Raw genomic sequence first — 13,338 nt, forward strand, 5'->3', positions numbered from 1 at the left:
TTCCCATCACATCCTCAGTGCTGGCACTGAGATTCACATCAGATCTGAATGGAGCCTGTGTTGTGCAGCTCAAAAAATCACAGTAAAACTTTTCAGTGGGCAAAAAGGTGCTTCAGTTGCAGCTCGATGACCCAAAGCTACATGACCTGCTGGGCTAAAAAAAACCAAAAAAGAAAAAAAAACCTATCGTTGTTCAAAACCTCTCAGGCATAGAGAGGGTATCACTAACCACGTGCTCTGAGCAGTAACAGTTGGAGTGGTGTAACATGATGTTTTGTTGCTGCTTGCCAGTCTGGAAAGGCAGCACCAAGAATCCTAGAATAATAATTCAGTCTGACTATCTCTAGGTCCTCAAAGGTGCCCAAGGAGTGAAGGAAACACCAGGGGTTAGAACGTGGCTGGGTTTTAGGTTGTTTAGACCTGTGACTGCAAGGCTCCACTGCTCACTTTGGACTGTGCAGTAAATTGATGTTTGCTTGTTAGTATTTGAGTTGCAAGGAGGCAGTAGGAAATTATTCCTGCTGAATTGTTAGCCCATGTGTGGTTATGTGAACTTTGTGTATTGCTGTGTGCCTGCAGTGCTTCCAACTGGGAAGCACAGTCCTCATGCATAGTTTCCTATCCAACTCATCTAACTTACTGAGAAGTTGTTCAAGGGCCCTTTTTTAAAGTGTTCCTACGTGCTGACAACATTTTCTGGTTTTCTGAGTCAAGTCCCATTCATAACTTCTCTTCTAGTGCATGTTTCATTTATAAAAATAAACATTACATGGGAAACATTATGTTCTCTAGGACCCTTCTCCAGATTTTTTTTATTTGTTTCTGATGCATATCAGTATTTTCTTTAAAGATGAAGTCTGGAGCTGTAGTGACTAAAAGGCACAGAGTTTTTCCTTTCTTATATCAGATGCAGTTGGCCTGATAACAGCAGGTGCTGCAACTACATCAGCAGTTGATCTACCTAGGAACGGAAGAAAGCAATGGAGTGTTCACAGAAATGGAATCACTGGCCTTCTAAGCTTTTATACCTCAGCAGCTGGTTTAGAAATGAGCACTGAGAGCATGTGGTGCCAGGGTCACGTGCATCATCAGTATCCCCAGCAGATGTGTGTTTCTGGTGTCTTGACAGGCAGTAAAACCAAACAGAGCAGTAGGACATTAGCTGATCGCCCTTCCCGGAGTTCTCAGAAGCCAAGGAAGCTGGTTGTATGCTTTCCCTCACTTTTTCTGGAATGTTACAATACACACTTAATGCAGGTAAAGGCATTGCTTTCTTGTATGCATGTTAGGCTGCAACAAAAGAGAAATGGAATGAAATGTACTGGTCCATTTCAGAGGGACCTGGACAGAGTGGAGAGTTGGGCAGGGAGAAATCTAATCTATTACAACAAGAGCAAGAATAGAATCTGACATCTGGGTAGGAACAACCCCAGGTACCAGTACAGGCTGGGGACTGAGCTGTTGGAGAGCAGCACAGGGGAAAGGGAGCTGGGGGTGCTGGTGGATGGAAGGATGACCATGAGCCAGCAACGTGTCCTTGTGGCCAAGAAGGCCAATGGCATCCTGGGGTGTGTTAGAAGGGGGTGGTTAGTAGGTTGAGAGAGGTTTTCCTCCCCCTCTGCTCTGCCCTGGTGAGGCCACTTCTGGAATATTGTGTCCAGTTCTGGGCCCCTCAGTTCCAGAAGGACAGGGAACTGCTTGAGAGGGTCCAGCACAGAGCCACAAAGATGATGAAGGGAGTGGAACATCTCCCTGACGAGGAAAGGCTGAGGGAGCTGGGGCTCTGGAACTTGGAGAAGAGGAGAATGAGGGGTGACCTCATCAATGTTTATAAATATGTAAGGGGAGGGAGCCAGGAGGATGGTGCCAGGCTTCTCTGAATTTTTCCAAATGATAGGACAAGAAGCAATGAAGATAAACCTGAGCATAGGAGGTTCCATATAAACATGAGGACGACAGAGTAAAGCTTTTCTCAGGGGTGACCAACAACAGGACAAGGGGCAGTGCTTATAAACTGGAGCATAGGTGGTTCCATATAAATATTAGGAAGAATTTTTTCAGTGTGAGGGTGACAGAGCACTGGCACAGGCTGCCCAGGGAGGTTGTGGAGTCTCCTTCCCTGGAGACATTCCAAGCCCACCTGGATGGGTTCCTGTGTGACCTGCTCTAGGTGACCCTGCTCTGGCAGGAGGGGTTGGACTTGATGATCTTTTGAGGTCCCTCTCAACTCCTAACTTTCTGTGATTCTGTGGTGACAGCAATGAAGTTTGTAGATGTTTGTTTCTGGCTATCTTGAGGGTCTGGGACTTGGTCATCCCAGATGACCATACATAAAAGTATTCCAGAGTCTGAAGTGAGCAGAAAGAGGCTCAGAGAAAGAGCAGAAAGAGAAACAAGCTGACAGCACCTAAAAACATCTTATCAGATTATGTAATAATTTTCCTATTTATTATAAATCTGCAGCTTAACATTTGCCTGTGCTCACACACAGTTACTGAAGTAATGAGGACTGTGCACAGATTTTTGAATGTGGAATTTGGGCCCCTATACATATGTTTCTCTAACACCCTACAGCTTTGGGAGGATTCTTCTGGTTGATGCTCTTTTTGGGGCATACATAAATGGAATGATACTGAAAAAATTATTGTTTCTGCACTATGGGGATGCATAATCCTCACAACAAAGAGTCCCTGAAGATTTTATTCTATAGAAGGAATCAAGAATGCTACTTCTCTAGGAGGCATATTGGAATATATATCCAATACATAGGTTGGGGTGTGTGTCAGTCAGGGAAGGGCTTTCTGTCCTAATTGCCTTCCAGTGATTTGACTTTCAAATGCTCTTCCTTTGGATTTTTATCTACGTGCTTTCTTCTCTCTTAATGCTGACTGAAAGCTCCCTTGTTTCCAGAGTGAGCTGATACTGCTCCTAAATCAGTCAGTTGATACAGAGGAATAAAACTGCAGAGAAACAGAGTGGTAGCATGTTTCATTCTTCTGAGAGTAAGGGAGGAGGGATTACAGTGGGAGGAATTAGGTGCCTGGAAGAAAAACTTGGGAAAATAAGAAAGCTTGCTGAAAGCTAAAACTCTGTTGATGGGATTACTCCTGGAAAGGCAAATGAGAATGCAGAAGACAAACACTGAGCTCAATATCTGGAAAAGAAGAATGGGAGAAAGGTTTTGGCATGGGGTCATGGAGATGTTGACTTGGCAGAGAGAAGCTATGCAGAAATGGGTTTTAACTGGGTAGTGCTGTTGAGTGAGAAGGGTGAAGGCAAACAGAGTTAATCTGAACCAGAAAACTTGTCCTGAAGGATTTTATTTGCAGAGGTATTAGAAAGATTTGCACAAAAATTGTGCAAAGGAATTTATATAACATGGGCCAAGAAGAAAAATGCTTAACTTTAAGGCAAGATAGATAATTGGCAGGAAGAGTCTGGGGTCACTTTGCAGCTTGATAGTTGTGGGTAATTTGGTTGCAAATGTGTAAGTACAGCAGGATGATTGACTGTGTTGCTCTGCCAGCAACAGGGAATTATTCCTTTTGAAGGGGGTGAGAGAAAGAGAGAAACAAGGCCATAGCTCAAGGACATACAATCAGGCAGGGAATATGTGTAGAAAATTACAAAAACAGTTTAAAAATGACAAGGGAGGATTAACCCATGCACCTTGTCTGGATTGCTCACTGAGTAATTTATTAGGCTACCTCCTATTTCTACTGAGATCTGGATGTCTTATGCAAAAGCAGTTATCACTTGACTGAGGTGAAAATAATGATCTTAACTGAGGAACTTGTGCCTTCTCTGTAGGCCTTGGAAAGTATGTGTGGAAAGTATGAGCTGGGTAGGGTTAATATCCCTGCTATGGTGAAGTTCTCCTTTTCTAGGATGTTCCTCCCCTCCAAAGGAGAAGCCTTATAATGGCATTTACTAGCTGTGTGATCATCAGGGGGTAGCTAAACTTACATGAAGATGCAGGAGGGACATAGGAAGTAATGGAAACAGATCCTGAGCAGAATCACACAATCATCTGGGTTGGAAAGGACCCCTGAGATCATCAAGTCCAGCCCTTGATCCACTACCACAGTGGTTCCCAGACCATGGCACTGAGTGCCACATCCAGTCTCTTCTTAAAAACCTCCAGGGATGGGGAATCCTCCACCTTCTCGGGCAGCCCATTCCAATGCCTGATCACCCTCTCTGCCTCTCTGGAAAGAATTTCTTCCTAATATCCAACCCAACCCTCCCCTGGGAGAGCTTAAGTCCATGCCGTCTTGTCTTACTGAGAGCTTCCTGCAAGCAGAGCCTGACCCCCCCCCCCCCCCCCAGCTCCAACCTCCTTTCAGGGAGTTGTAGAGAGTGATGAGGTCTCCCCTGAGCCTCCTCTTCTCCTTCCTGAACATCCCCAGCTCCCTCAGCCCTTCCTCACAGGATTCATGCAGGGAACCACAGAGGATGGGAATTTGGGCTGCAGTGTTCAAGTCAAAAGAAGCCGTGTGAAACTAGAGGAGAGGCTGGGACACAGACCCCAGGGTTATGTAGATTTGGTGGGATACTCTCTGTGTGGAAGGGAATTATACTACATCTCAGTAAGTTTTTGCCTTTTGTTTCTCTACCTGCCCACTCTTCACTATCACAAATGCCCAAATGTTATGCATTACCTTCTCAGCTGTATAATATATACATAAACTGCCCTACAGGTATGGCTGCAATCCCTGTGCAACCCTGCATTTACCTTCTTTTCTTAATCAGATTTAATCCTTTTGAAGTTTGCAACTGTTTGGTTGGGCTTTTTTTGCTGTCCTTCTTGCCAAACCCCCATGTCCTGCTGTATGTAGATCCCAGCAGTTGCAGTAGGCCCTTTTTTCCTGAAAATATATTCCACATGTTTCTAAAACAATGTATTTCGGTTCATTCCCCTGCACTTGTAACTTTTTGTCTAGATTATAATGCTTATTTCTCTTAATGTTGGTATCCTTTCAGGCTTTCTAAATACAAAATTAATTAAGGCTGTAGCTAATGATGGCCCAGAGCTCGACCTTGTCATCAGACATAGTTGGATAGGGGGAAAAAGGGTCCACATACGGAATTTTGTCACAGTGAAAAGTGTGTTCTGGGGGTTTCTTTACCATTTCTATTATTTCTCTTAAGTGTCTGGCTCAGAGCCAAGGTTTAAGTGGCTCTATCAACCTGCTACTGAGTGACAGTGCTCACAGTCCCTGCAGTAAGGATTTGCCTTTGCTGCCTAACTGCCTAACCCCTTTCAGATGGTTATTCGAAAGTGCTGAGATCTATGAATAGACAGAGAGTAGCACTTTAAGGGAGATTATAAAGCTGGATGTGCTGTATGGCTTCAGGAAGCTAATACCCCTAGATACAAGAGGATTGACATTTCAGATGTATTATTCTCTGCCACTTTTCACACTGGGAGCACAGCCCAGCAAGACGGTCTCTTTTGCGAGTGAACACAAAGGAGGTCCACTTCATTTCCACTTTTTATTTTCATTACTACATTTCCATTTTTTAATTTTCTTTTTTCCCCTGTGTTGCCATGTCCATTTGATGTATCTCTGGGCTTTGTTTACAGGGCCAGAGGATGAAACGTCAGATTGGTGCCTGGGGGAGCTGGGGTGAATGGGGTGAGTGCAGCCGGAGCTGTGGCGGTGGAGTCAGCTTTCGGCAGCGGCGCTGCTACTCCCAGAGGTGAAGGCAAACCTCCTTTTTCTTCTTTTAATCCTGGCTTTCTGTTACCGTGCTCCCCCACTTCTGTTTCAATATACGTGCAGAACAAAAACGACCCAGAGTTTGATTCCAGGGGGCTACATCACCTGAGTCTACTTGAGATGATCCTTAGCTCTCAGTCCGATCGCTGTTGCTCTGCGTAGCACGGGGTGCAGCACATCCTTGCTGTGACATCTGAGGCTGTGCAACAAGGTGATTGGTGTGGCAGCAGCTGTTCTATCAAATCCAGCATGGCAGGCCTGAGGGAAAACCATCCAGAGCAGTAGGTTTCTCTCCTGAGAGCCAATGAGTGTGCCAAGATTTTCTCAGGCTGGTGCTTCCCAGGAATGTAAATTATCCCGGCAGAAATGGAAGAGAGGAGTTGGTTTGAGCAGTGTCAGGGCTGGGCCATCTCATTTGCTGCTGGGCTTGATGTAGTGGGACAGAACCTGTTGGAAATGATGGATGTGAGAGAACCTATTGTGGATGAAACAAAGAAAAGGGAAAAAAAGCCAGACTCTTAGTAACTCCCTGAAAAAAAACCAAAACACAACTCTTCATGTTAGAGAAGTGAGAGGGGCTTTCTAAATAAAAGAATCCAGAGTTATAGGGCATGGCTTCTTCCCATCAGAAAGGTCTCTTTTTTAAGACTGTCTGTTATGGTAAACACCTCTGTAATACCATAGACATCTGTCAGTCCCCATTTTAGTGATGCAGAGATAATAGACATTTGTTGGATTTTTGGATTAATTTCCCCCATAAACCTTACTTTCCATTATTCTCAGCTGGAGGCACTTGAATGGAGGTGTTGCACACTTCCCATAGGCATGTTCAGTTCTTCCTACTGGTGGGCCCAGTGTGCACATGAACAGCATGATAGGTGATGTGCATGCCTGCTCTGGACAGGCCACTGCCTGCTTGCTCGTAGGGTGTTCTGGTTCTTGCTAGGACACTTCAGCTCTGTGCTGATGGACAAAGGACAAAAAGCTCTGCTTCCAGTATTTCGTGCAAGCCTGACCCTGCAGAGCTATTCTGCAATTATTCATGGTGTGTGTTTCTCATACATTCCAAAATGCAAACCATAGCAGAAAATGGCATTAGAAAACGCCAGCTTCCTCTAGTACATTTTAGCTGTTTTGTGGCTTTAGGAAACTATATGGTATTCTCTTCAGGAAACTAGATGGTTTAGGAAACTACAGGTATTCTCAATATAAGGGTTATTTGCCATGTCTCCCCAGAGATTATTTTTTTGTGTGTGTATGTATTATTCAGAGAACTTCATGTTATTTCCCTTTCTTTCAGGACAGAAGGTGCTTCCAGTTGTGCTGGGCCAACCCGAAGCTATAGGTCATGCAATGTTCAGGTACAGCACCCTACTTTATTGGTTTTGCTTGCCTGTTGCTCCTTTTTTTCCAGACAAACATCATTCTTGTTCAGAATATGGCATTACTAGTTTCCCTCTCTGGCATCTCTGGCGGATGTTGTTCACAAGAATATCCTTTCATAAGGATATTGAATTTATGTCCCTGGAAGAAATTATTTCCAGATAGGGTGATCAGCCATTGGAATGGGTGCCCAGGGAAGGGGTGGATTCTCCATCCCTGGAGGTTTTTAAGAAGAGACTGGATGTGGCACTGAGTGCCATGGGCTGGGAACCATGGGGGGAGTGGATCAAGGGTTGGACTTGATGATCTCAGAGGTCCTGTCCAACCCAAATGATTCTGTGATTTTATATAGGAGCAGTAACACATGAAAAACTTTGTTGTATTTGTTGTACACTTATTTGTCTGCCTTTTTGAAATGGCCCAGTGCAAACATTTTGTTCTCCAAACAGAGCTGCCCAGAAGGCTCCCAGGATTTCCGGGCAGAGCAATGTGCAGAGTTTGATGGGACAGAATTCCAAGGAAAGAAATACAATTGGCTTCCATATTATGGAGGTAATGACAAACATGTAGGGTTACTCTTCATCCCTACCCACAGTATGTTTTGCAATGACTGTAATGTTGCTGAATCCCAGCAGTGCACTTCCTTAGCTGGAGTAGCAGATGGGGCATTGCCTTGGAGAAGCCTTTTTGCTTTCATGAATGCACGAGGAGTATGGGCCAAGAGACATCTCTCTTTGCAGCAATACAAGGTGGTCTCTTGCAACAGCCATTTTTTCACAAACATTACTCAAAAGAACTGGAAATGATTGCAGCTAAGTCCTGAGTATTAAAGTAGCAGAAGCTCTGCTGTGTTTTTCAATATTGGTGAAATAATATTAGCAAGGCACATATGAAACAAATGCAAATAATTACCAAGTGCTTCAGAAAAAATTACATGTCTTGCAACTGGCCTGTGCTTTCTTGAGGAAAGATCAGAAGGCAGGTGTAGGAATCATCAGTCTTTGCTCTGAGCTTTGATACATTATCATGCACAGTGGTTTAACAAATTAGGAGGGATTTCAAGAGGTATTTAAAATTTTGTTTGCTGGCTATTAAGATAACAGCTCCGTTGTGTTCAGTACCTGGACTTGTTCTCAATCAGAGAAGCCTGGAATTTTAAGGAAGTGTAAGAGCAGTCCTACTAAGACATAACCAAATATCCACCTGGTCCAACACCTCCCCTCCACCACCAGCAAGCCGAGGTGCCCTGGGAAATGGGTGCATACAGTGTGGCTTTACCAGGGTATCCTTACAGCTCCCAGAAGTTTGTCACCCAGGAATTTGTTCAACATCTTCCACTTAATGTCTGTTCACCTCTCTGTTTCTGCCCCTACAATCTAAACCCAAGTTCCTGATGCATTAGCAAGCTGTAACTCTATGCAATGTTTGCATTTTCTCTCCTACCAGCACCAAATAAGTGTGAGTTAAACTGTATTCCCAAGGGAGAAAACTTCTACTACAGGCACAGGGAAACAGTGATAGATGGAACCACCTGTGAACCTGGCAAGAGGGACATTTGTGTAGATGGAGTTTGTCAGGTGAGTCATTGTGTTGCTTCCTGCCTTTACCATTGTGCCTATCAGTCTTTCTGTTGCTTCCCTTTGTTCTACTTGGCTCTTTGTAATAACACCAGAAAAGAAGAACCATTCAATTTCTGAGGTGTCAAGGAACATGTGGACAGCATTTATCTATCTGTCTCTGAATGTGAAATAGAAGATGCCAGCTGTGTCCTTCCTCTGGCAACTCCTCCCCTGCCTTCTCTTGACTTCCCAGGTTCCCTAAATTCAGCTTTTCTCCTTAGATCAGCCCAGCATTTGGCCATTTCTTTCCCTCTTTTCTCTGTCATTATGGTTTGTTCATATCAACACTTCTGTGCTCTGACAGGCTGTTGGCTGTGATAACATGCTGGAATCTGCCAAGAAGGAGGACAAGTGCCTGCAGTGTGGAGGAGATGGCAGCACCTGCTATGGTGTGAAGGGCACTTTTGATGTACCCGATCTTCCCAAAGGTGATGATGATTTTAGTAGTTTGGGCAGGTGAGAAAGGGAGAGCTAAACCTGAAGTCAAGCTGCTACAGGGGCTGGTGGGGACACCTGCTCAGGAAATTGTTGATGGCAGGTTTGGATGTTCACTTGAAATGTCTGTGAGTGGTACGTGGCTCTTTAGCTGCTTTAGCATCACTAAACACACTGATGGCCTTATCCTGGGGATCACTTCCTTACATTCAGTACAGACTGAAGCTTTTGCTGTGTTGCTTGTGTCCTTCCTTGCTCTGTCTCCATCAAGTGCTGTAGATCCACCCTATGAATATAGTTATATACCCCCCCCCTTCAAAAGACTGCCCCCTCATCCAGTATCTTGATAGCACCACTAGGATTGATGCCAGGCTAGAAATGGGACTTCATTTTCTGCATTTGGCCAGTTTTGAGTAATTTCAAGCTAACAGCTGCACTGTGGTTAAATCTGTGTTGAGCTCCTATACAATGCTTGCTGAAATGCCAAAGATTTTATAATCTGAAAAATAGACTTTGTACTGACCATTACATTTTTGAGATATAGTTCTTCACACATGGAGTGACCTGTGGATAGTTTTGGGTGAAGCTATTCAGAATGCAGCCAAAGTGACAACTGAAATGCTTAACACCATCACAAAGCTCATCTGGTCATTCAAACACCAGTGAAACCATGAGCATCTTTGGCATTGAAGTGTGACAGTGACTCTGTGGCATCCACAAGCAGGTAATGAATAATTTAATTTTGTCTTCAGGTTACAATCAAATCTTCATCATTCCTGTGGGAGCCACCAGCATTCAAATTAAGGAAGTTATGCCTAGCAGGAATTTTCTGGGTAAGACTGATGTCAGAACCTGTCAGAACCGTTTGGATTGCAGCCATTGCACTGAAATTTGGTTTTCAGATGCTTTGGGGTGTTTACCCTGAAGGCTTGATACAGCACAGGGACTGACTCTCTGAAAGCCAAGATATGAACACTGAGTATCCATGAAGTGTCAGTTCTGCTCAACCCTAGGCTTCTGGTTTACATCTTTTTCTCTTCTGTGGTGATTTTGATGTTAGGTGGGGAATAAAAAGACCCAGCTGTGTTCAGACTTCCTGCCTGGCCCTTACAAGGAGTCTAGGTGATAGAACAAAATTTGGCTGAGTTCTGCTGTTTGCTTGGTGAATATAAACCCCAATTCTTTCTGCCACCCAAAAGGTCGGGATGGGCCTTTTCCCCCCTAGATATTTTTTGGGTATTTGTCTGTACAACCTCAAACTTTGGTCATGCTGCAGAGGGCAAAAAAGGAGAGCAAGAAGTCCTCACCTAGATCTCTGGGCAGGGAAGAGGAAACTCCAGTGAAGAAAGCAAGTTCTCTTTTTTCTGACTACTGTCTTACCCAATGTTTTGGACAGATCAGGGTGGTGCTGTTTTCCTGTGTAGAAAACTGATGCAGCACCAAAGTCTTTGTCTACTGAACAGAATGTCTGATGGACAGGATAGTGGTGTAGAGGTGGTGGGGTGTGAAGCCCACATCTTCACATCAAGCAGGACATAGGCTGTGCCTCACATGGGGATCATGGGGACAGGGCTGGGGTATGCCTGAGGCATTTTGTTGTGCAGCAAAAAAGGGATTGGTCTGCAAGAAAGCTGGCAGTAAGCACTGTCTGAACATGGGGCAGCTTCTGGAAGAGCATTATGGAGGGGCAGTATTGTTGGAGGAAGATGGTTTTTTTGTTTTTTTTTTGGCTACAGCTGAGATGCAGTGTTGACCAGAAACACAAGTATCCCTGTTGAGTTCTTATAATCCTCTTAGATGTGTGAATTTTTGTTGTGGTAGATGCTGCCATACCAGCTTGTTGCCAAACTTAAAGGGTTGCAACACTGGTGTGAAGGAGCCAGAATCCAAACGGTGGAGCTGAGAGCTCTGTGGACTGCCAATACCCTGAAAGTCTGGAGCAGGCCCTGTCTTGGGCCGCCTGGAGCCCAGTGTCAGGTTCTTGGTGTGCTGATTCAATGCCTTGTCTTCTCTGGCTTGTGGGCTTGTCTAGCTGTCAAGAATGCTCGAGGGGAATATTATCTGAACGGGCACTGGACCATTGACTTCAGCCGAGCGCTGCAGGTAGCCAGCACAGTCATGCACTATGATCGTGGCTCAGAGGGGGATCTGGCCCCAGAACTCCTCCACGCCCGTGGGCCCACCACAGAACCTCTCATCATTGAGGTAAGTGGCTCTGCTTGCCCCTTGCCCAAGCTCTTGGTTGGCGTAGGAGCCCTGGCTTTAAGTTGTGGGGCAGCAGGAGGACGTTGTTGGAGGTACAGCATGGGGAAAGCTGGAGAAGTGATGGGGACCTGGGGCCCTGCTTCTGCTGCCCAGGAAGAAGCAGGGAAAAGTTTGGTGTTGGCTTCCTGCCTATTCCCTTGGGGTGTGACTTTCAGAGCCAGCACTGAATGGTGCTGGAGCAGGGACAGGCTCTGGGGTTGTTACAGTGTGCTGTGGGACAGGCAAGGATGCTTACAGGAGCAGAGGGATCTTCTGTTTCTGAGAGGGATGAATGCACTCTTCTCTGAAAAAATGTGAAAAATGTCTGAGTATCATAAAAGGCAAGGAGCAAATGCAGTGTAGAGAATAAGTGCTCCTTGAACATGGGAAGCAAGATCATCTGGAACCCTCAGACATGGTGGGGAAATGCTGCAAAGTGCTTCCACCAGCAGCTGTGGCATCTTCTCCTTTGTGCAGGCCAAGTCCTTTTTCTAGGACTTCACTTCTTCCCACCCAAAATAAGCAAGCTAAGTGATATTGTGAACTGCTGCTCGTGTCAAAGAGCTATCAGGCTCTCTGATCTCTGTTGGTGACCTTGTGCCATGTTGTAACCTTGTGATGTTTTGATCCACACAGTACATTCATCCTGCTTTAATGGGAGAGTTGGATTAGATGGTCTCCAGAGATCCCTTCCAACTCTGATGATTCTGTGATTCTCTGCTGCTATTTCCATGACTTTGTCCCATGCTTTTGCAGCTCATCAGCCAGGAGCCAAACCCAGGGATACAGTATGAGTACTACTTGCCCATGGAAGGACAGGCTTCAGGTTACAGCTGGAGCTACGGTTCCTGGAGTGAGTGCAGCTCCCAGTGTGGAGGAGGTAAGGGGACAGGACCTGGTCTTAGGTAGCTGGTGTGGGGTTTATACCCAGACCCTGAGGTCAGTGTAGCCCTCTGCAGCTGCTTCCCAGCAGTCTCCTTCTGGAAGACATCACCAGGTATCTGCAGGGGACTGCTGAGGTCAGAACAGCACTGTGTCCCGTGCTTTATCCTTTCTTCTTTCCTATGCCCTAGTCCTCAGACTTTGTTGCTAGGATCTGTTAAGAATCTTCATCAGTAGCCTTTGTTCTGCTTTGCTTTGTTTCAGTTCTTCATGTCCTTTTCAGGTCTTTTCAACCACTTGTGGGGTCTACAACATTCATGACTTGGCCTACCTAGCAATATAAATCGCATCATTTACCTCTACCATAGCCTGGGAGATTTCCTCTCTTCAGGGGATCTGTCAGACCTCCTGGGGTGTCATGTCATGTTCAGTTTACTGGTTCTTCCATGGGAAAATTTATGAATTTTAAGCTAAAAATAAAAAATAAAAAAAGTAAGAAAAAGATCTCTCCAGCTGAATAGTACATAGAGTTCCTATCCACCTGTTCTCCTCTGCTGAAGGCCATTTTGACAGCTTTTGCCATACTGTGGTTGTAGGAGCTGTTACTGTCTTTGCTGTGCACTCTTACCCTATAGGAAACCTGAAGAGTTGCAAGTTTTTCTTCTGTATCTGCTCTACATCAGAATCAGACTGACTCTCTGAACCTAACAGGAGGCCCCCAACCTTCCAGCTGTGTACTGTACACACCATGCTGGGTTCCTCCATGAGTGATACATGGATATAGCACATTTCTTGTGAGCCTCAAACCATAAAATAACAGGAAAATGCCCCCCACCTACACAGAACTGTCTCTTGCCTTTCCAGTGGACTCCTATACTATGGGGAGGCATCATTCAAACATATAATGTGACAGACCAAGCACCTGACTTTTCCAGGTTGCCTGGGGTGGGTGTGAGTTCTGCACTAATTCTGAAACTTGTTTTGCCAAGGCCAGGGCATTACAAACCTAGTCCTGGGTGGTTTGCACTGATCAGGATGCTCTCTTGCTGCTT

At 45.2% G+C, this 13,338-nt stretch overlaps 1 protein-coding gene across 5 annotated transcripts in view; it reads left to right on the forward strand.

Moving 5' to 3' along the window:
• PAPLN (papilin, proteoglycan like sulfated glycoprotein) overlaps positions 1–13,338 on the forward strand; it is a 56,138-nt gene that overhangs the window by 19,193 nt on the left and 23,607 nt on the right. For all 5 annotated transcript variants that reach the window (XR_011726043.1, XM_071744595.1, XM_071744596.1 and 2 more), the window contains 8 exons: positions 5,588–5,703; positions 7,024–7,084; positions 7,556–7,658; positions 8,553–8,683; positions 9,030–9,153; positions 9,913–9,993; positions 11,193–11,365; positions 12,161–12,284. Coding sequence is in view for 4 of the 5 variants with exons in the window: in XM_071744595.1 (XP_071600696.1) it covers positions 5,588–5,703; positions 7,024–7,084; positions 7,556–7,658; positions 8,553–8,683; positions 9,030–9,153; positions 9,913–9,993; positions 11,193–11,365; positions 12,161–12,284 (913 nt within the window). In the remaining variant the exon portion in view is untranslated. The remainder of the gene's footprint in view (positions 1–5,587; positions 5,704–7,023; positions 7,085–7,555; positions 7,659–8,552; positions 8,684–9,029; positions 9,154–9,912; positions 9,994–11,192; positions 11,366–12,160; positions 12,285–13,338) is intronic.

This window comes from Heliangelus exortis, chromosome 5 (genome assembly GCF_036169615.1).
Source record: "Heliangelus exortis chromosome 5, bHelExo1.hap1, whole genome shotgun sequence".
In the NCBI taxonomy this organism is placed as follows: Eukaryota; Metazoa; Chordata; class Aves; order Apodiformes; family Trochilidae; genus Heliangelus; species Heliangelus exortis.